Source organism: Synchiropus splendidus, chromosome 15, assembly GCF_027744825.2.
Source record: "Synchiropus splendidus isolate RoL2022-P1 chromosome 15, RoL_Sspl_1.0, whole genome shotgun sequence".
Taxonomy (NCBI): domain Eukaryota; kingdom Metazoa; phylum Chordata; class Actinopteri; order Syngnathiformes; family Callionymidae; genus Synchiropus; species Synchiropus splendidus.
This window is the reverse complement of record NC_071348.1, coordinates 9,856,497-9,873,378: the sequence shown is the minus strand read 5'-3', so window position 1 is coordinate 9,873,378 and position 16,882 is coordinate 9,856,497. Positions and strand designations below refer to the sequence as shown.

The window sequence follows — 16,882 nt, the reverse complement described above, 5'->3', positions numbered from 1 at the left end:
TGTGTTCTCTGAATTATTGGCATTGTTTAGCAGAGAGAGAAACCTGAGATGCCGCAGTGTGGAAACGAAACTCTTCAGTTACACACCAGGAAAGAGAATAACATGTTTGTATTTGTTTGTATTAAAAAAATAGACTTTAATATCCTGTCAGGGATTCTGATGCGTGCAAACATTTTGCTGACCGACTTACAAACTTTCTTTATTTCGTGATGACGCACTTTGTTTTATTTGGAATTGCATTTCCATGCTGTTTCAGGTTGAACGCCCCAGAGCCCCCTACCAAGGCTCGCTTCTTGACTCTGGGCTCCAAGTTTCGTTACAGCGGACGAACCCAGGCACAGACCCGTCTGGCTAGCTCGCTCATCGACCGACCTGCTCCAAATTTTGAGCGCACCTCATCCAAACGCATCAGCCGTAGTCTTGATGGAGGTAACACACCCATATTAGACAGGCCTTGTGTGCGTGCATGCGTGTATGTGTGCGAGACCAGATCCAGGATGTAGCTGCAGCAGTTTCCTGTTGTTGAAAAACAAAGATTAAAAAAAAATGAGTGCTGCCCCTCCTGCCTCACATTTTTGATGCTCAAACATTAACATTGGTGAAAATAAATATTTGTTCATGTTCTCATTCATCCTGATCATTGCGTGTGTTTCAACAGATTGCTAGTGTTTTGACAAGTCCAATACATCAGCTATTAAAATCTAGCGCATTTTTTGCTTTGATTTTTCAATACTTGCCCTCAGGTTTTTTTGGCCCCTCTTGACCTCTGTGCCACATATGCAGCGTCACTTCAGCTTAACACTGACACCTGCTGGGTTAAATTGGAATTACAGACCAAATCCTTAAATTTTGTATCCACATTTTCAAAGTCTGTTATATCAGCGACTGCTTTTAAGTTTATTTTATTATTTTATTCGTCTATTTTCAGCCCCGATGATCAGCATCACAGAGGCTAGTGATGCGACTGAAAACGGACGCGATCTTCACTCTGACTCAAAGGTACGAATGTGTGTGCATGGAAAGTTCGAAATAACTTGCAAACAGGTGTTTTCGACATCAAAATATGATGCAGCTGTAACATAGATGCTCAGATGAACATTTCAGATTGTCACTTGCTTTTTTTATGGACTAATATAGATTTTTATAGTGTCGAAATTTGAAAGTTGGTAAGGAAAAGTTTTTGGGTTTTTTTTACAGCTGAAAATTGGCTTGTAAGCGGAAGCTGTGCTTTTTAATCACAACTTATATTCCGTTATTAAAACTACCAGACATCATAGAAAAGTTCTGCGATTGTGGAGGGCCATTTCTCAGACCAGTGTGTTGTTTCGGTTTAAATGTGATTCATGTTTTTTTTTAAGATGACTTCACTAAAGCCTTATTTCGGAAAAATGCTTCAACATCACAGCAGTCTAGGATGCATGCCTTTGGCTCCTGTTAGTCACTGACCCCGCCCCTTCTCCTCTGACCCTGGCACCCTGGAGCTGACCTCTGTCTTGAATAAGTGTTTGACACAACTGTGCGTGCACTCTGCTCCCCCCTGCTGGACTCACTTTTAACCAGTTGTGAGGTGATGTTGTGATCTGCTCACTAATGTGTCTTTTCCTTCTCTCTTCTCCCTTCACACGCTCCCTCATTGCCTTTGTCACTCCCCACGGGCATGATCTTATTTTCTGATCGATTCTTTTTTTTACACGGAATGTTCATCATCATTTCATCCACCTGCAGTCAATCTTCATGTTTCCTTTGTCCTTTTCATCTTCATCGTCACTCTCCTCGCTCCCGCCGTCACTTGATTCCATCTCTGAGTTTGATCATGGCTTGTCAGACATCTCTGAGGATGACGATCTCATGGGCGACTCAACCTTTTCGCATTCGCACACCTTAGTCAGCCCTCTCCCACTCTCAGAGCAGCAGTCGGTGGATCACGAGTCCCAGATCCCCATGGCCTCTGTCTCAGTCAGCTCCTCTGAAAATCTAAATTGTGGGATTGTGGGACTAGAGGAAGGCCACGATGCTGAAGCCGAAGCCATAGCTTCACCAGACAAGTGGTGGCCTCAGTACTCTTTAAGGGGTGTGGTCAATTATGTGTCTTTGATTCTTTGTTTTCTCTACCCAGCGGGGATGAAAGAGCACACGTTAAGTGCTGTTAAACATTTTCGGGGGCTGATGACGAAGCTGCCAGAGTTCCGCTTCACTGTTACAAACCTCATTTTCAAATCTGCGGGGGTTTTAAAGAATTTCAAATCCAGTGATTTCAGCAGCAGATGGTATCAAACCATTCACAGATTTGTTTTGAAAATAAACCAGGTTCTTGCAATATCAAACACTTACTTCAGAAGCAAGTTTAACAACGTTCTGCCCCGGTCACTCTTACAACGACTCCACTTACTCTCTGATTCCTCTCTTCTTCCCGTTGAGGGCACTTTTTCTACCTTGTGCTCCGTTGCCTCGCTGCCCTTCTTTGTCCCATCACACCACCCCCCCTCCACAGGAGAAAACCTAAACATATCCATTCACCGCTACCTCCTCAATCCCTCTCCGTGGCTGCTGCCGTGTTTGTTAGTTCTCTTCCTGCTGGTCGTGATGCTGACAGCCAGCCAGTCGCTTATCTTAGCCCTGATTTTAGCCACACCTCTCGGCCTGACCCTGTTCTACCTTGAGAACCTGGTCAGCCGGCAGCGAAAGACAGTTTTGCCCTCATTCGAGAGAACAAACAATGAGCTACCTGACATTCAAGCCTTCAACTTCACACACACTTCACCACACATCAGGCACATAACTGGAACTCGGACGCAAGAGATGTGCGACCCTGCAGCGTAAACATCCTCTGCAATGTTTTCCCTTCATTTCATTGTGATTTTCAGTTGCCTTGGTTTGCCTCATGTTCCCACCTATTATCCCCTCATGTGTTTGTATAGAAGATAAACTGACAGCAAGTTAATTTAGTTACAAACAGGTCTGGTTTCTCCCAGTTCTGGACTATGGATACATAAAACAAACATTGAAGCTAGGCCGTTTCTAAATTTAGCACTTTTCTTTTGCTTATTCGAAATCCAAAATATCTAAGCATAGGAATTTATAGCATATAATGCAACCTTAAAAAGTTCATGGATCCATTCGATACAGAGACTGTGTGCTCATGGGTACTGGCTTAATTCAAAGCCTTCGTTTTCTTCAACCAGACAAATGCCTTCACAGCTGTACATAAATGAACCATACAAGCTTGTCTGTAGTACAGGTTTCCAGAATGAATCCAATTGTAGAGTATTTTGCCCAACAATGGTGAGCAAAAGCTTCTTCATCTTTAGCTCACTTATTTGTAAATAGCTTTGAGCCAGTGGGAGGATTGTTTTTGGATGCTCAAGAATATATATATTACTTATGAAGCAATAATCAGCGTAACAACAGTCCATGTACAGCAGCAATACAGACTTGTATTCTGCCAAATTTTCTGTGACATTTGAAACTTGAATTTCATCTTAAAATCTCAGTAAATTGATTGGATCAAATTCTCTCATGTACTGTTCATATATAAGCAGGAGCTCAATACCTGAACATGCAACTCAGGTGGTCAGTATTTACTCCTCTAAAGTAATGAATCGAACGTATTGTACATGTAAACTGTGTTTTACATTTGTGCAATTCATTTTATTCCTTATCAATCCTGTGTAGTTTTACACGTTGAGTGTTAAAATCGCTAAACCACAGGTTAAAATTCAAATTTTATCTGTATAAGCTATGCCGTGAATAGTTTAGCTTCAAGACTAATGCAGTTTTTTTTTAATATTGCAGTGAAACAACGGAATAGCTTCAAGAAAGCACTTTAAAGGAGGCGTGGAAATTAATGGCCAGAGTAGATTAAATCTTAATCATAGCACTTAGAGTGTCATATACAGGTGTATAGTCTTGTACAGATGTCAGTGTATATAATGCTGTAGGTGTCTTGAACGACACACAATTCCATAAACGCATTACTTTTCGCGTTCTTGCATAATAACAGCCTCATTATGTAATTCTGCTTTATCCTCATGTTGTAATAAATGACCACATGGTCATTGGTTCTTACATCATGTGAGCTGCCACTTGTTTGTATAAACATTTGAAATGGATGCATTGAAACAAGTGATACTTTTATTTTGGATCTTATATCAGCCTCACATATCCTGCTTGTGGTCACATGACTAACACGGCTAATGATGTCACCAGGAAAGAAAAATGGCTCATTATTATTCATTTTTCTTTATGACCCATGAATTCCATGTTTTATCATTACTCATCATCACCGTGACCACAATACTGAAGGTTAAAGAGTCGGACTTGGGCGCTGACCCTGCCGAAGCCCCGCCCACACAGGTCTGTTGGGTCGCCCCGCCATGCTTTGTTTCGGGGGGGTTGTCTGGTGATGAGGGGGGCAGGTGCTGAGGTTTCTAGGAGGAGATGCACCTCAGTCCTAACCTTTCCTTGCTCTCTCCCTGACCCCCGTGACTCCGCCCCCTCCAACAGTCACTCGGACCCTCTGAGCCATCCCCCTCCCAGGTTTATACACTGTTGCTTACTGTGTGTTGTGTGCTCATCTTTTTTTTTTTTTTGAGGTGATGTTGCCTTGATCAGATTATTTTTAGCGTTTGATATTTCTATGTCCCATTTTGATCTGGAAAAAAAAAAAAAACAGATTCTGCAGAGGCACATTCATCTCAAATGTCTCACTGGTGGTTTGGTTTCTGTCTGCGATCATGAAGTGTTGGCTGGTGCTGTGATGTGTGAGATATTTCATCACTGCCTGATGGTGTATTATTGGTGTGCAATTATCATTTATTTTTGACATGATTTCCATTCACTAAGAGCAGCTGTTTTAGTTGTTCATTTCCACTATTTTCATTTATCATTACTCCATGTTGTGCTGTGTGTCTGCCTTCCAGAGCCCACTGAGAGTGCATGCGGACAATATTTATGTGAGGCACAGTAATTTAATGTTGGAGGTTGGTACTGGCGTCGTCTGATGGCTGAGTTAAAGAATTTCACTTCCGTTTTTTGGTGGACTCTGACGCTATCAGAGGTTCTGTGTACTGTACAGTGCACAACTGCTGCCCTCTCGCACTCTCAGGCTCTGTGTGCATGCGTGTTGTTTTGTGTGTCGGAAATGTTTTTGGAATGAAACGATTGCAATGTTACTCATCCCCTGTCATGAAGCAGCCATTTTGAGCAGCGGTTCCAAGAAATGTCACTGGAATGGAATCCTTCTCCTTAAAAGGCGATGGGAACATTTGTAGTTCTAGTCAAAGGGTAAAATTAGTTTATGCATCAATGTGTATAGAAACACTGACAAGTAGTGATGATGCATACAGTGAATTACATGACCCATGCACTGTATCATTTAAAAACAAATATACATTCTTGTAGCCTCAACTGAATGTAACTTGTAAGCTCTTTTCCATGTCAAATGTTTCCACATAAATAAAAAAGAAATGGAAGAAGCTATTGACAAGGTCTATGTGACACCGATGCAAAGTAATAGACCCAATATGTACCCTAGCTGTCTATCCCTATATAAATCACAGAACCATGTCCACTGAAGAAAGTTGACCAGTATTTCTAAGCTTAAAATGGCTGCTTTGTGATTCAAATCATAGGTCTGTGTGTTATATTGTGCATGTTTTGTTGAATATACTGGCTGGAGTTTTTTTTTATTTTTTTTTGCCAGGATGCTAACCTCCCAACTAAGCTAACCTCTACACCTGCAATGAGCTTGCATGGTGGTGTTACCTGCCTGTGTTGATTTAGTAACAAACTACGTTTTTTGGGGGCTGATAGTGACGAATAATACATGTATTATTAGTAGTATATTTGTGTTTGTTCAGGCATATTGTAGTCACTTTTTTTCCAGACCAGACATATAATTTTGTCGAGGAAAAATCTGTTTTATTTAGGTGTTAAAATATCTCTATGTAGTTATTATTTATATATTTATTTTGTAGTGAATGCAATATGCATTTGAAAAATGTATCTTAATTTTAAATCAACCCTTGAGCACTTGGTGATTATCCACTATCAGCTCCATGCTGTTCCTGGTGCGAATCTAATCGTCAAGATGGAAACGGCGTTTATCAATGTGGCCCGTTTGTACACACACTTTGCTGACACACAGTCAAACGTACAGTCCCAAAACAATCAACACAAGGCTGCACTGAGGCGCGGCGTCCATCTTGACTTCCGAAATGACAGGCTAATGTTCCTGTTACCTTTTCTCTCCCTCCTTTTATACACGTTTTTTTTTTACCTCTTCCCTAACCCCGCCCTCTCATACCATGTCCCTTACCTTCCCCATTTCTCCTCCCCTTCCTCCCATCAGGACCATGATAAGACCCAAGACGGGGTCCTGAAACACCAAGCTAGTATTAGCGAACTAAAGCGCTCCTTTATGGAAGCTCCGCCTCCCTCTCCTCCTCAACCCAACCAGTGGGAGAAACGTCTCACCTCCTCCCCCGCCACAACGGCACGTGTTCAGCAGCAACAAGTGGTACGTGCGTCCAGGCCTCAGTGCAACAATGTTATGTCATCACTTTTCATCGATGATACTTTGCGGCTGCTGTGATACCAACTCTTTTTTTTTTTTTAGTTGAACCTTCTCAACCACATCTCTGGCTGCATGATGAATTCAATCAAATTATATTTAGATTTTTATGTTTTAAGGGATGATGCCTCTCCCCAAACATTAAAGCTCAATAACAAAAAGAAAATAAAAATAATAAATAATAATACGAAGAAAAAAAAAAAAAAAAAAAAAAATATATATATATATATATATATATATATATATATATATATATATTCAGGGTGTAAGCAAAGAGAATTCTCTCCAATATTCATAACCCTGATGTGATTGGTGAAGGTGTTCTGCGACTCACAATTGTGGCGGTAACTTTTGTGTCACTCAGGTGCCTGAAAAGGAAGCTGCTGCAGCTGCTAACACCAACACTGACAACAAAGAACCTGTGAAGGTGCTTCTAACTTTACCCCTCTGTGCAGCCTGCCATTCATCCATCACTCATGTTTCCTCCCCCTGAGTGACCTCCTGTGACTTTACACTCATCTGTCTTGTTCATACATCACACCTTTTAATTCATTGCCTTTTATTTTTGCCTTATTTTTTATGTTCAGTGATCATGTTTTGTTTTGTTTTTATCCCCATGCGTTGGTTGTGTATGTGTGTGCACCTCATTGTGTGTGTGTTTGTGCACTGTGTGTACATGCATGCGTGTGTGTGTGCGTGCGTGCGTGTTTATAGACCACCGAGGTTGAAATTGAAGAGACGGTTGTCATCCAAGAGGTTTCCAAAGTGACCAAATCTGGACCAACAGTTGTGGCCGCTGTGAAGGAAGCAAGCGAACAGGAAGTGAAAGTTGAGGAGGTGGCAGGAAAAGCGGAGGCAGCTCAGGCGCAGAAGCAGGAAAGCGTTTCGGCTGACAGCGAGAGCGAAGAGGAAGCAGAATATCACCCCAACGTCTCCGTTTCCATCTCTCACACGGAGATCCCTGAAGAGGAAGAGGAGCAGAAGACAGAGGAGACAATGCTGACAGGGACGGATAAGCCAGACCCCGGTGTTGATGAAGTCGCCGGTCGTACTTCAGAGCAGCCCAGAGCAGACGACACGAAGAACGAGAACGCTAGTGAGAGTGCCACTGAAGAAAGCACGGACTACCAGAGGAAAACATCTGAAGAAGCTTCCAATGGTCTGCATGAGGATGCCTCAGCTAGTCTGGCCGAGGTTGAGGATGAACCCAAATTGAACGGAGACGCCTCAGTCGAAGCGCGGCCACATGTTATTTGTTGCTCTGAGGTAAAGTCTGCCATGGGCCACCTGGGAGCTTCCCTGGTTTTCCATCCCTGCTGCAAGCCGTAGAAGCCCAACTTCTCCTCTCCAAGTCCTCTCTCTTACCATAGTGTCGGCTTCCTTCCTGCTTGCGTGAATCTTTACGCCCCATGTACATCATCACACTGTGAAGGTGCCCTGCTATTGTTTCCTGTCCATCAAATTTATGTTTTGAATTTCTGCCACATCACTTCCCAACCGTCTGCTGCTACATCGTGTCGTGACGTAAATGGGGCATAGATACCGACGTGCATGCTCCTGCGTTAGACTCCTTGCATGATGTGTCACCTCTATCATGCGGTTGTGTGTCCTCCATGTGCTTGACACTTTTCTGGTCAACTTTGGTTTGGCAGTGTGGGACTCCTCATTGCCAAAATCACATGTGGTTAAACAGCTTTTTTGCATGTTCTATTTTTATGTGGGGCTTGTTGTGCTGGTTGCACCTCTGTGGCTTGTGGGTCACTTGCATGTTTGTGTTGTGCTGCAACACTAAGGAAAGTTGTGTTGCTGATGTTGGATCTGCATGAGCAAGTGTCAAGATTCTGTTGGCGTATTAGGGACATTACAGGTTTATTACACAGCAAAAAATGTCATCACAAATCTTCATGCTTCAGCAGATGCAACCCAGCTAATATGAAAAAAAGCAACTGTAAAACTGGAATACTAGGATATGTTTTAAAACAAATCACCAGGTTTGGAATTATATTATGAATGAACTCAATGTTATCTCGTCTTTACAGGCCCTAATACGCCTTTAGATTCGCTTGATGTCTTTGTATCTGTTGATATCCGTGTGCTTTCCAGGATTTCCAGATGTTAAAAAAGTTTTTATTAGGGTCAAATACACTTCTACTCACTATGTCTCTGATTCCCTAACTTGCCCAAGTAACAAGCTTCTCTCCCCCTCTCACTTCTCTCTCTCTCCCCCCTGCCAGCCACCTGTGGTAAAGACAGAAATGGTGACTATATCAGACACGTTTGCGGCGCAGAAAACAGAGATAGCGACAAAAGAAGTACCCATCGTACATACGGAAACCAAGACCATCACATACGAAGCCGCACAGGTGCACTTTCTTTCGGCCTGCAATGCCATTCCAAGCTCCAAACATTTATCTTCACCCTCTTTCGTTTTAGAACTCAGTTTTCTCTCTGCGTTATTTCTTGCAGCAGATACGAAGCACTTTTTTTTCTTTTACTGCTGATTACTTTTCAAGTGAAGTACATTCATTTTACTTATCTGCCTTCAGCTGGATGGGAATGAAGGGGAACCTGGGGTTCTGATGACCGCACAGACAATCACCTCGGAGTCGCTGTGTACCACCACGACCACACACATCACCAAGGTGCAAAACGCAGAAACGCTTGAGTTTGTTCTGGCTGTGTTTACCAATCATGTTTCTTTATGCCGAGACTTGCTGATATTTGACTTCCAGAGAAGCCTGTATTACTGTATACGATATAAAATGTGTATATAAATATATATATATATATATATATGTATATATATATATATATATATATATATATTTTTTTTTTTTTTTTTTTTTTTTTTTTTCTTGTTTGTTTTTTTTCTCTGAACTCTGACATTTCAAACCAATGTAAAAAGGTGTAAAAAACTGTTGACATCATTCGTAGTAAGTGTCCTGGTCTTCCTGCTGCAGACGTTAAAGGGCGGCCTGTCGGAGACCAGGATCGAGAAACGCATCGTCATCACGGGGGACTGCGACATCGACCACGACCAGGTCAGCCCTCCTTCTTTTAAGTCAAATTAAAAACAGAAAAGGGGGAAAGGCTTCGCTGTGGGTGCTCTCATTATCCAGCCTCATTTGTAGCGATTAGCGAGGAGAGTCGGTGAAACCCGCTGGCGGGTCGACCCGGTTGGAACAAGTTAATGGTGCCTTAGTGTTTTACCAGTTGGTCAGACCTTCATCCCAATCTTTCCTTCTGGATGCTGGCCTTTTTTTTCCATCAGTTGCTACGTATTTGTTTTGTCTTTCATTTCCTGCTTCTTGCCTGTTGTCTTCACCCCGGCATGTTTGAAGCAGTTTTAATGTATGATAGGGTTAGTTAGTTGTCCTGGCTTTATGTGCAAAATGATAATCACTACTAAATATTTGGACGAATTAGGCGTTTAAAGTTGTTTAGCTGTTAGTTGTATCTGCATGAAGCGCTCCTGCACTTGTTTGTTTACCTTGCATTTTTGTTATGAATGGCTGGATTTACTTTCATTTGTTCATGTGACTGCTCTGAAGCCATTTTACAAGCTTTCATCCTCAGTATTTTAGTGTGTAAGATGGCAGTGTGTGTAAATCCAGCGTTAAGTCCATTTTCTTTGCTTTTTTATTTATTTTCCCCATTTAACTCCACCTCCCTTCCTCCCCTTCCTGTTACCTTGTGTGCTCTGTGCTGCCACCGTGTGGTTGCCCCGCGGTACTGTAGGCACTGGCCCAGGCTATTAAGGAGGCCAAAGAGCAACATCCTGACATGTCTGTCACCAGAGTGGTGGTTCATAAAGAAACTGAACTGGCTGAGGAGGAGGATTGACAGAACCCAGGTAATTTTTACATGTGATTGTATTTTGGATGCAGCATATTTCTCTGCTTGAAAACCAAATGTGTTTGGCTGAAAATGAATGAAACTACTGGTGCCTGTGGTCTGATCCACTTGCCGACTGCCTCCCTCTCTCTTCTCCCCGACCTCCAGAGCTGATGGGCCGATCGTGACCATTTCCTTCACCGACATCGTACCACCCTGTGACACCCACCCATCAAGAGGACGAAGAGAACCAGGGAAGGACTCCCTCAAGTCGAGTGTTGCTTACATGTCTGTGTAAAAAAAAGCCCTCTCACTCCAAAACCAAGAAAAGAATAACCTCACTGATTCGGGGGGGGAACTATAGAACCACTTTGTTAGTCTAAACATTTGTAGCGTGTTTTATTTTTGATAGCGTTTCTTCTTAAGTGTCTGTTTTACATTAGTGCTTCTGTTTTGCAATGATACAACCGTAGGATGCAGCCAAAACCAGTCATGACTGAATTAAATTATGGATTATTAACATTTAAAATGATTGTTTTACTGATCATTTGTATTTGTATTTTTTCTACAACAAATAGTTCTTGTTTAAACGCAAATATTAAGGCCCCTTTCTCCAAAATATTTTCTACAGAACTTCATACATCATTTATAGGAAGAGATAACACGTCTCTGATTGTATTTTTTCATCCCTTTTTTTAAATCTATGGAATCCCAGATTCCTCTGCATGAGGAAATACATTATTGAGTTTCTGGATCCAGTTTCCTTCATAACTCCTCTTTTTGATATGTTTTTTTTTTCCTAGTTCATCCACATTCCATCTCTGTTGTAATAACTGTTGATATTCTCTTCCAAAAAGTATAAAATAGAAGAGACATTTAGAGTTCATGTTTACTCAGTAGAAGAGCTGACTGGGATTTTAGCTTTAACACGACAGGCTTTTCTACCGGGCTAATTTGGAAGCCTGTTGATCGAGGACCATGGAATTTCACGATATGGAATGCTAAGGCTCACTTTTTGGGAGGGAAAAAAACATTCATTTAATGCTAACAGTTACATTAATGTAAGACTATGGTGCTTCCTGGTACCAGAATGACAACAAAAGAGTTTCAACTGAGCCTTTTATCACGACAGCGGCTCGCTTCATTTCACTTCTCACAGATTCTTGTCAAATAATATTTCAGCATGTCGCCACGCACAAACTCTTAGAGTTGATTAGACTGTCACCGCTTTTACAATATGTCTAGATTAGATTCTCTCCATCCGATGCTGGCTGTGTGGACAAAAAACCTCTTACCACCACTGAAATATTGCGTACTGATTCAATTTCTAAAAACACAATAACATCCAAATCCTTTTAAAGATGAGTAAAAAATAACTGCACTTGAAAACAGCGTTATGCTGAAGCCTAAAGGGAAGTGAAGATTGGGTTTTGATGTGCTCTCGAGCCCCTCCCCTGCAGGTACACGATGTCTCTTTCATTTGTGTTAATAAACTGTGGTTTTCTAATGTGGATATCAGCAATAACTGATTCTCCTAACTCATTGTGACATTCCTCTTGCTTTGTCGTGCGCCGGCTCTTTCTGTCTCTGATATGCTTTTAAAGGTCATTTTAACACTGTATAAAGGCCACTTTTTTCATTTTATCCAGACAAAGCAAACCGCTGTTTCGTCGCCAAACATTCCAGCGAGAGCCAGCCACAGAAATACTTCTTAAAGTTTTGAATCAGATCTGTAGGAACACATCTAAGCCACTACTGCATTCCAATTTCAGTGAGCCACGATGCGATTGTTCTGTTTTCATTTTTCTGACTGCCAACCGTCACCACTACCAATCAAATGTTTTCATGTTCTTCATGTAGCCGCCGGTTACGTGCGCAAAAAGTCATCAGAGCTGCAGCGCTGCGCGGCTCGGCTTTCAAAAATGTCATGACCAGACTCAAAAGACAACATCGGAAACACTTTCATCATTTTATATAGAGCATTTACAAAAAAATGATTTTTATATTAAAAGCTCAGGATTTGTGATAGAGTGAAGATCATTTTTGGTGTAACAGACCAGCGCCATTTTTGTATCAATTGTGTGAAATAAAAAAATGGCATTTAAGAAAACCAGCCATCAGCTCCGCCACTCTCTTTCTCGACTGTCACACCTCTATCCAGCAGCTTCAGTGTCTTGTGTCTGCCCACATTGCCACTCCTCCCCTGTATAACACTGTTTAAATAAAGGATTGTTATACTGTCGCATTCCTTCTTTATTATGAACCAAAATAATGTCTTTTTTTTTCAGTTGAGTTGTATAAATGTCTTTGTTAAGCGAGGGAAATGAGAAGGTGTGTCAGCTGCTGTAGTGGGAGCCCACGCTTCTCCTCCTGAGTGTTGCACTTCTATGCGTCCGTCTGTAGATGGCGCTTCTGTCCTCCGGTAACTCGGACAACTCCATCTCAACTGTAAACACAAACATTATAAACTATGTCCATCTTAAATGTATAAACATAAATCTGAATCTACACAATTAATTTGACCAAAAGTATAAAAGCAGATCTACCGTTGTGGGGTGTTATGCGCGTGCGCAGGCAATTTGCGTTTGCCATGACAGGTGTGTTCATTTTGAAAACAAACCTTTGCTAACTTTTAAACGTCCTTCCTACTTTGCTTTGCGAACAATTCCATGAGTTATTCGCTCGTTACAGTGTTGATTTAGTCCCCGTCAAAGAAGACAATTCGCTAAGTGAGTATTAATCCATTAATACAATGTGCAGTTGTTAACTTTTGCTGGTCGAAGTGCAGCGCTGAACATTAATTCAGATTTCACCTCATGTAAGGTCATGTTAGCCGCTTGGTAACAAAGTAAAGCCAGCCCACAATTAGTATGTGAATTGTTCTGTAAATGCCATGAGCTGATGCTGCAAGGTCGCTGAGTGAATCGTCTTCTGAAGGTTGCATTACACAAAACTAAATTGCAGTTTCAGTGTTCAACTTTTCCAAATGGATAGCTGTTAGATGGTAAAGCCGATGAACACTACTGTTGTGTTGTGATACATTGGTAGTATAATGCAGAAAGGAAGGGGTTGGAGGGCACGGCAGCATGTTGATGTGCAGCCATGAATTATTCACCTATTTTTCTAGCAACTGTTATAAAGAATCAGATGTTAGCATGTGGTACTTTTCAGGGCTATTTATTAAGAAAAGGTTTTATTCTTAATATATACCACATTTTCCGCTTCCCATTTGCCTTAAAACTGCAGAGCTCTTCTATTATTCAAGCATAATCTGCAGAAAATTTTCATCAGGGAGTTCCAGACTCCCTCTGTGCACTGCCAGGAGGCTCTCATGTCAAGATAGTGATGAAGGTGACATCCCAGGTTGTCAGATCTGCATCAGCCGATGCAACTTCTCCACTCCTCCTGACCTTGATGATCCCACTTCTCTAACACAGCCTCGATATAGTGAAACTTTTTCAACCTCTGATTCAAAAGAGCTGTTCTCTTTTGAGAAACGCTGCCTTCGCCCCAGAGGTGCTCAACTTCATCCCTGCCGCTCCACCTACTGAGATGAAGCTCTAAAATCTCTAACAATTCGGATTCAGTGGAAAACCAGCCTGCTGTTCACTCAAGCAAGCCCAACCAACTAAATTATTGAGAGCCAGCGGAAACCAAATGGCTCATAAAACTTCAGACTTGCATGAGAAAATGTGTAGCGCTTCTAATCATGGTGCATTTTTAATATTATCTTGCAAGGACACTCCAATCAAGACATTTCATATATTTATTTTTAGTATGTGTGGCCTTGGAGAAAAGGAAAGCAGCTCCCCACATAGAGCGCCGACCAGGATTTAATGAAATATTACTGAGCAAAACTTGGTGAGAAGTTGGGTGTGAAAACTTTATTCAAAAAAAAAAACATACCCTGTCTCAGCTTCCAGCAGAAGTAGATGATCAGCTGCAGCAGCAACATGCAGACCGACAGGAACAACAGCAGACCCAACATCCAAAGAGGAGAGAAGCTGTCCGTCTCTTCGTCTGTCTTTGAGGCTGTTTGCCTTAGGAGCAGCGCAAGATCAGCCCAGGGGCCACTCAGGACCTCCATGCTGCTGGAAGAGAGAGAGAGGTGAGAACGCAAGTGCAAACCATGATCTCAGGCTTCTCAAAAAGTCGAGGCAAAATACAAATTATTTTAAAACAAAGGTTTTATCCACACTTAAACACGATCACACTGTGTTCTCCTGAGCTGATAATAAAGAAAACATTATTTGTTGGAAGCATGCAGTAACTGATCTGCATATTTTATTTGAACATGTTCCCAGGCTTCCCATCTTTTTGGTGAGTCCTCCTTCATTTTTGCTGCTAATTTGAAGACTCAGCAAATGCATTGGAAGAAGCAATTGCTCAACAAAACCCTGCTTGGATCAACAAGTTGCTGTCAAATGACTAAGTTGGTGAAGGATTCTAAACTGAATCCACCTCAGCTTGACTTGAAGGTGAGCTGATTCTGAGTTTTCCCAGGTCATATTCCTTTGATGAATTTAGAGTGAAATGGTCAGACAAATACTGAATACTTCTCCCAATCTCCCAAAAAATATTTATGAGCAACTAATGAAAATAAGTGAATGATAAAGCAGAAGGAAAATAGCGTCACAGCGTGATGTTTGCCAAATAATAATTAGGGATTATTTTCAAGTAATTGTTATCATTGTTATGGGTTTTAACCTGTATTTGTCAAATGTGCTGAAAATGTTTGGGAAATCTGGATGTTTTTTTAATCTATAATATGAGTATTATAATAACAATAATAGTAGTGTTCACTTCGTGATAGCAGATGTGATATGGCCAGAAATTGGCCACATATGTTCGCGTGGCTTCATATTGGTATCGGAAATCACAATATCAGCATATCGGACGTCAGCAAGACGTCAGTCATAGTTTTTTGATCAAAGTTAAAACCTGCTTGTCACACAGCTGCAGCCAAATCCCCCTTTCTGATGCAGCACATAAACGGCAGGTGTTTTCTTGCTTAAATCCATGGCATGTTCTCATTTGAAAATAAAGTTTTATATATGTTGTTTATAATAAAGCCTAGAGGATTGAAGTAAATGTGTTACATGTCAATATGATGTGAAATATGAGTTTACAATGTCGACTCATTCAGAAGGGATAGTTATATCCCAGTGCAATTACCAAAACTTCAACTAGTGAAGTAACTCCATTTATTGTGATAGACTTCTGTAGCAGTGTTAAACATGAAAAACTGTGTACTTACTTGGTAACAACTTCCCGGTGTTTACTTCCACAAGAATGTTCTCTGGTTTGGATTTCTCATGTCCTCAGGTGGGCTGCGAAAGCCCTCGGGTGGCGTCTCTACTTTCTCAAAATCGTCTCTCACTGTTCCCGTTCAGTCGGCAGTAAAACTCTGCTGCTGTTGTTGAAAGAGTGAACTTTGTTCTCTTCCAGAGGTCCGACCTTGTGATTGCTAAGAAGATTAGAAATATGAGTCTGTTTTAGAGCGAGAGGGAGAATGAGAAGAACAATGTCCAGCAGCCTCGCCACTCTTTTTGTCATGTGTGTTCACATACAAGCAGGATTGTGTAAGGTATCATCGATCAGTGGACCTTTGTCCTGCAAACTGCTTCACCTTTAGTCTCCTGTTGATCCTGCCTCAGATATCTCCGTGGTTTTCCCCAGTATTGATCACATCACTCCCAATTTGATGAGTGGAACAAGTGCAGTTGATCACATTAACACCGACGGAGCCACTCCTTTAAAGGCAGCAGAGGGTGACCTCCAGTGTAGTTGGCCTGTGGCAGTTCAGATCGTCAGAAAAAACACCACGACTATATTTTATAAACCCAGCAATGCCAGTAGAAAGGCTGTAGTTGCAGTGAATATTTAATCCTGCTGTTTCAATATTCCAATCCGTGAGACAGTTACATTGCCTGTGACTTTAAAGGCAGCTCAATGCAGAGCTTCTGTGCTCCCATTCCAGTGAGGCCTGAATGCACACGTGTTCTTGGTTAACTGAGCTTCTGGATGCATGTTTCAAACAGTCTTCCTCCTGCATGACACCTCTTCTTTGTTAATGTTGGATCAAAGTTGTAGACATGTCAGAGTGATATAAGACTAGGTGGAGGGTATTTTTAGATTGGGAGTGGCTTGTGTATTGACTCGTGGTCAATACCATTGATTTTGCTTTTTATTTATCAACCGCGGTCATTTTTATAGCGTGTACATGGTAGAATTGCACAGTTTTGGTTCAGCAGACACCATTGTTAACTGACATTTTACCATTTGTTTGGCACTTTTCCTCCCAGTGTTTTGTTAGGAGGTAGTGGAGAAAGATTAGCTTAGCAGCAGTGCAAGATTAGAGCCACAACACAGTACCTTGGCTGTGTAATCGATTATCGCCGCCTTCTTTATTCCCAGAGGAACTGCACTCTACAAGTACAAGTAACGCTGCAATATCTTTCAAAATGAAGATTACAT

At 41.6% G+C, this 16,882-nt stretch overlaps 1 protein-coding gene and 1 long non-coding RNA gene across 17 annotated transcripts in view; one reads left to right on the top strand and one right to left on the bottom strand.

The window, feature by feature from the left end:
• epb41l2 (erythrocyte membrane protein band 4.1 like 2) overlaps positions 1–12,647 on the top strand; it is a 36,660-nt gene extending 24,013 nt beyond the window's left edge. For 3 of the 16 annotated variants that reach the window (XM_053843900.1, XM_053843898.1, XM_053843899.1), the window contains 11 exons: positions 257–429; positions 929–999; positions 4,920–4,979; positions 6,350–6,517; positions 6,936–6,998; positions 7,286–7,837; positions 8,806–8,934; positions 9,118–9,213; positions 9,532–9,612; positions 10,310–10,424; positions 10,574–12,647. In XM_053843900.1, the coding sequence (XP_053699875.1) occupies positions 257–429; positions 929–999; positions 4,920–4,979; positions 6,350–6,517; positions 6,936–6,998; positions 7,286–7,837; positions 8,806–8,934; positions 9,118–9,213; positions 9,532–9,612; positions 10,310–10,414 (1,498 nt within the window). In that variant the 3' untranslated portion in view covers positions 10,415–10,424; positions 10,574–12,647. Of the gene's footprint in view, positions 1–256; positions 430–928; positions 1,000–1,725; positions 4,354–4,503; positions 4,538–4,919; positions 4,980–6,349; positions 6,518–6,935; positions 6,999–7,285; positions 7,838–8,805; positions 8,935–9,117; positions 9,214–9,531; positions 9,613–10,309; positions 10,425–10,573 lie in introns of those variants that run through there. The other 13 variants (XM_053843906.1, XM_053843901.1, XM_053843903.1 and 10 more) reach the window with 13 other exon arrangements.
• LOC128746687 (uncharacterized) lies at positions 10,444–16,016 on the bottom strand. Its single transcript, XR_008412573.1, has 3 exons — positions 15,663–16,016; positions 14,312–14,496; positions 10,444–12,851 (listed from the first exon to the last, which is right to left on the bottom strand). It is a non-coding gene; the product is annotated as an uncharacterized LOC128746687 (long non-coding RNA).
• Positions 16,017–16,882: the final 866 nt, after the last annotated feature.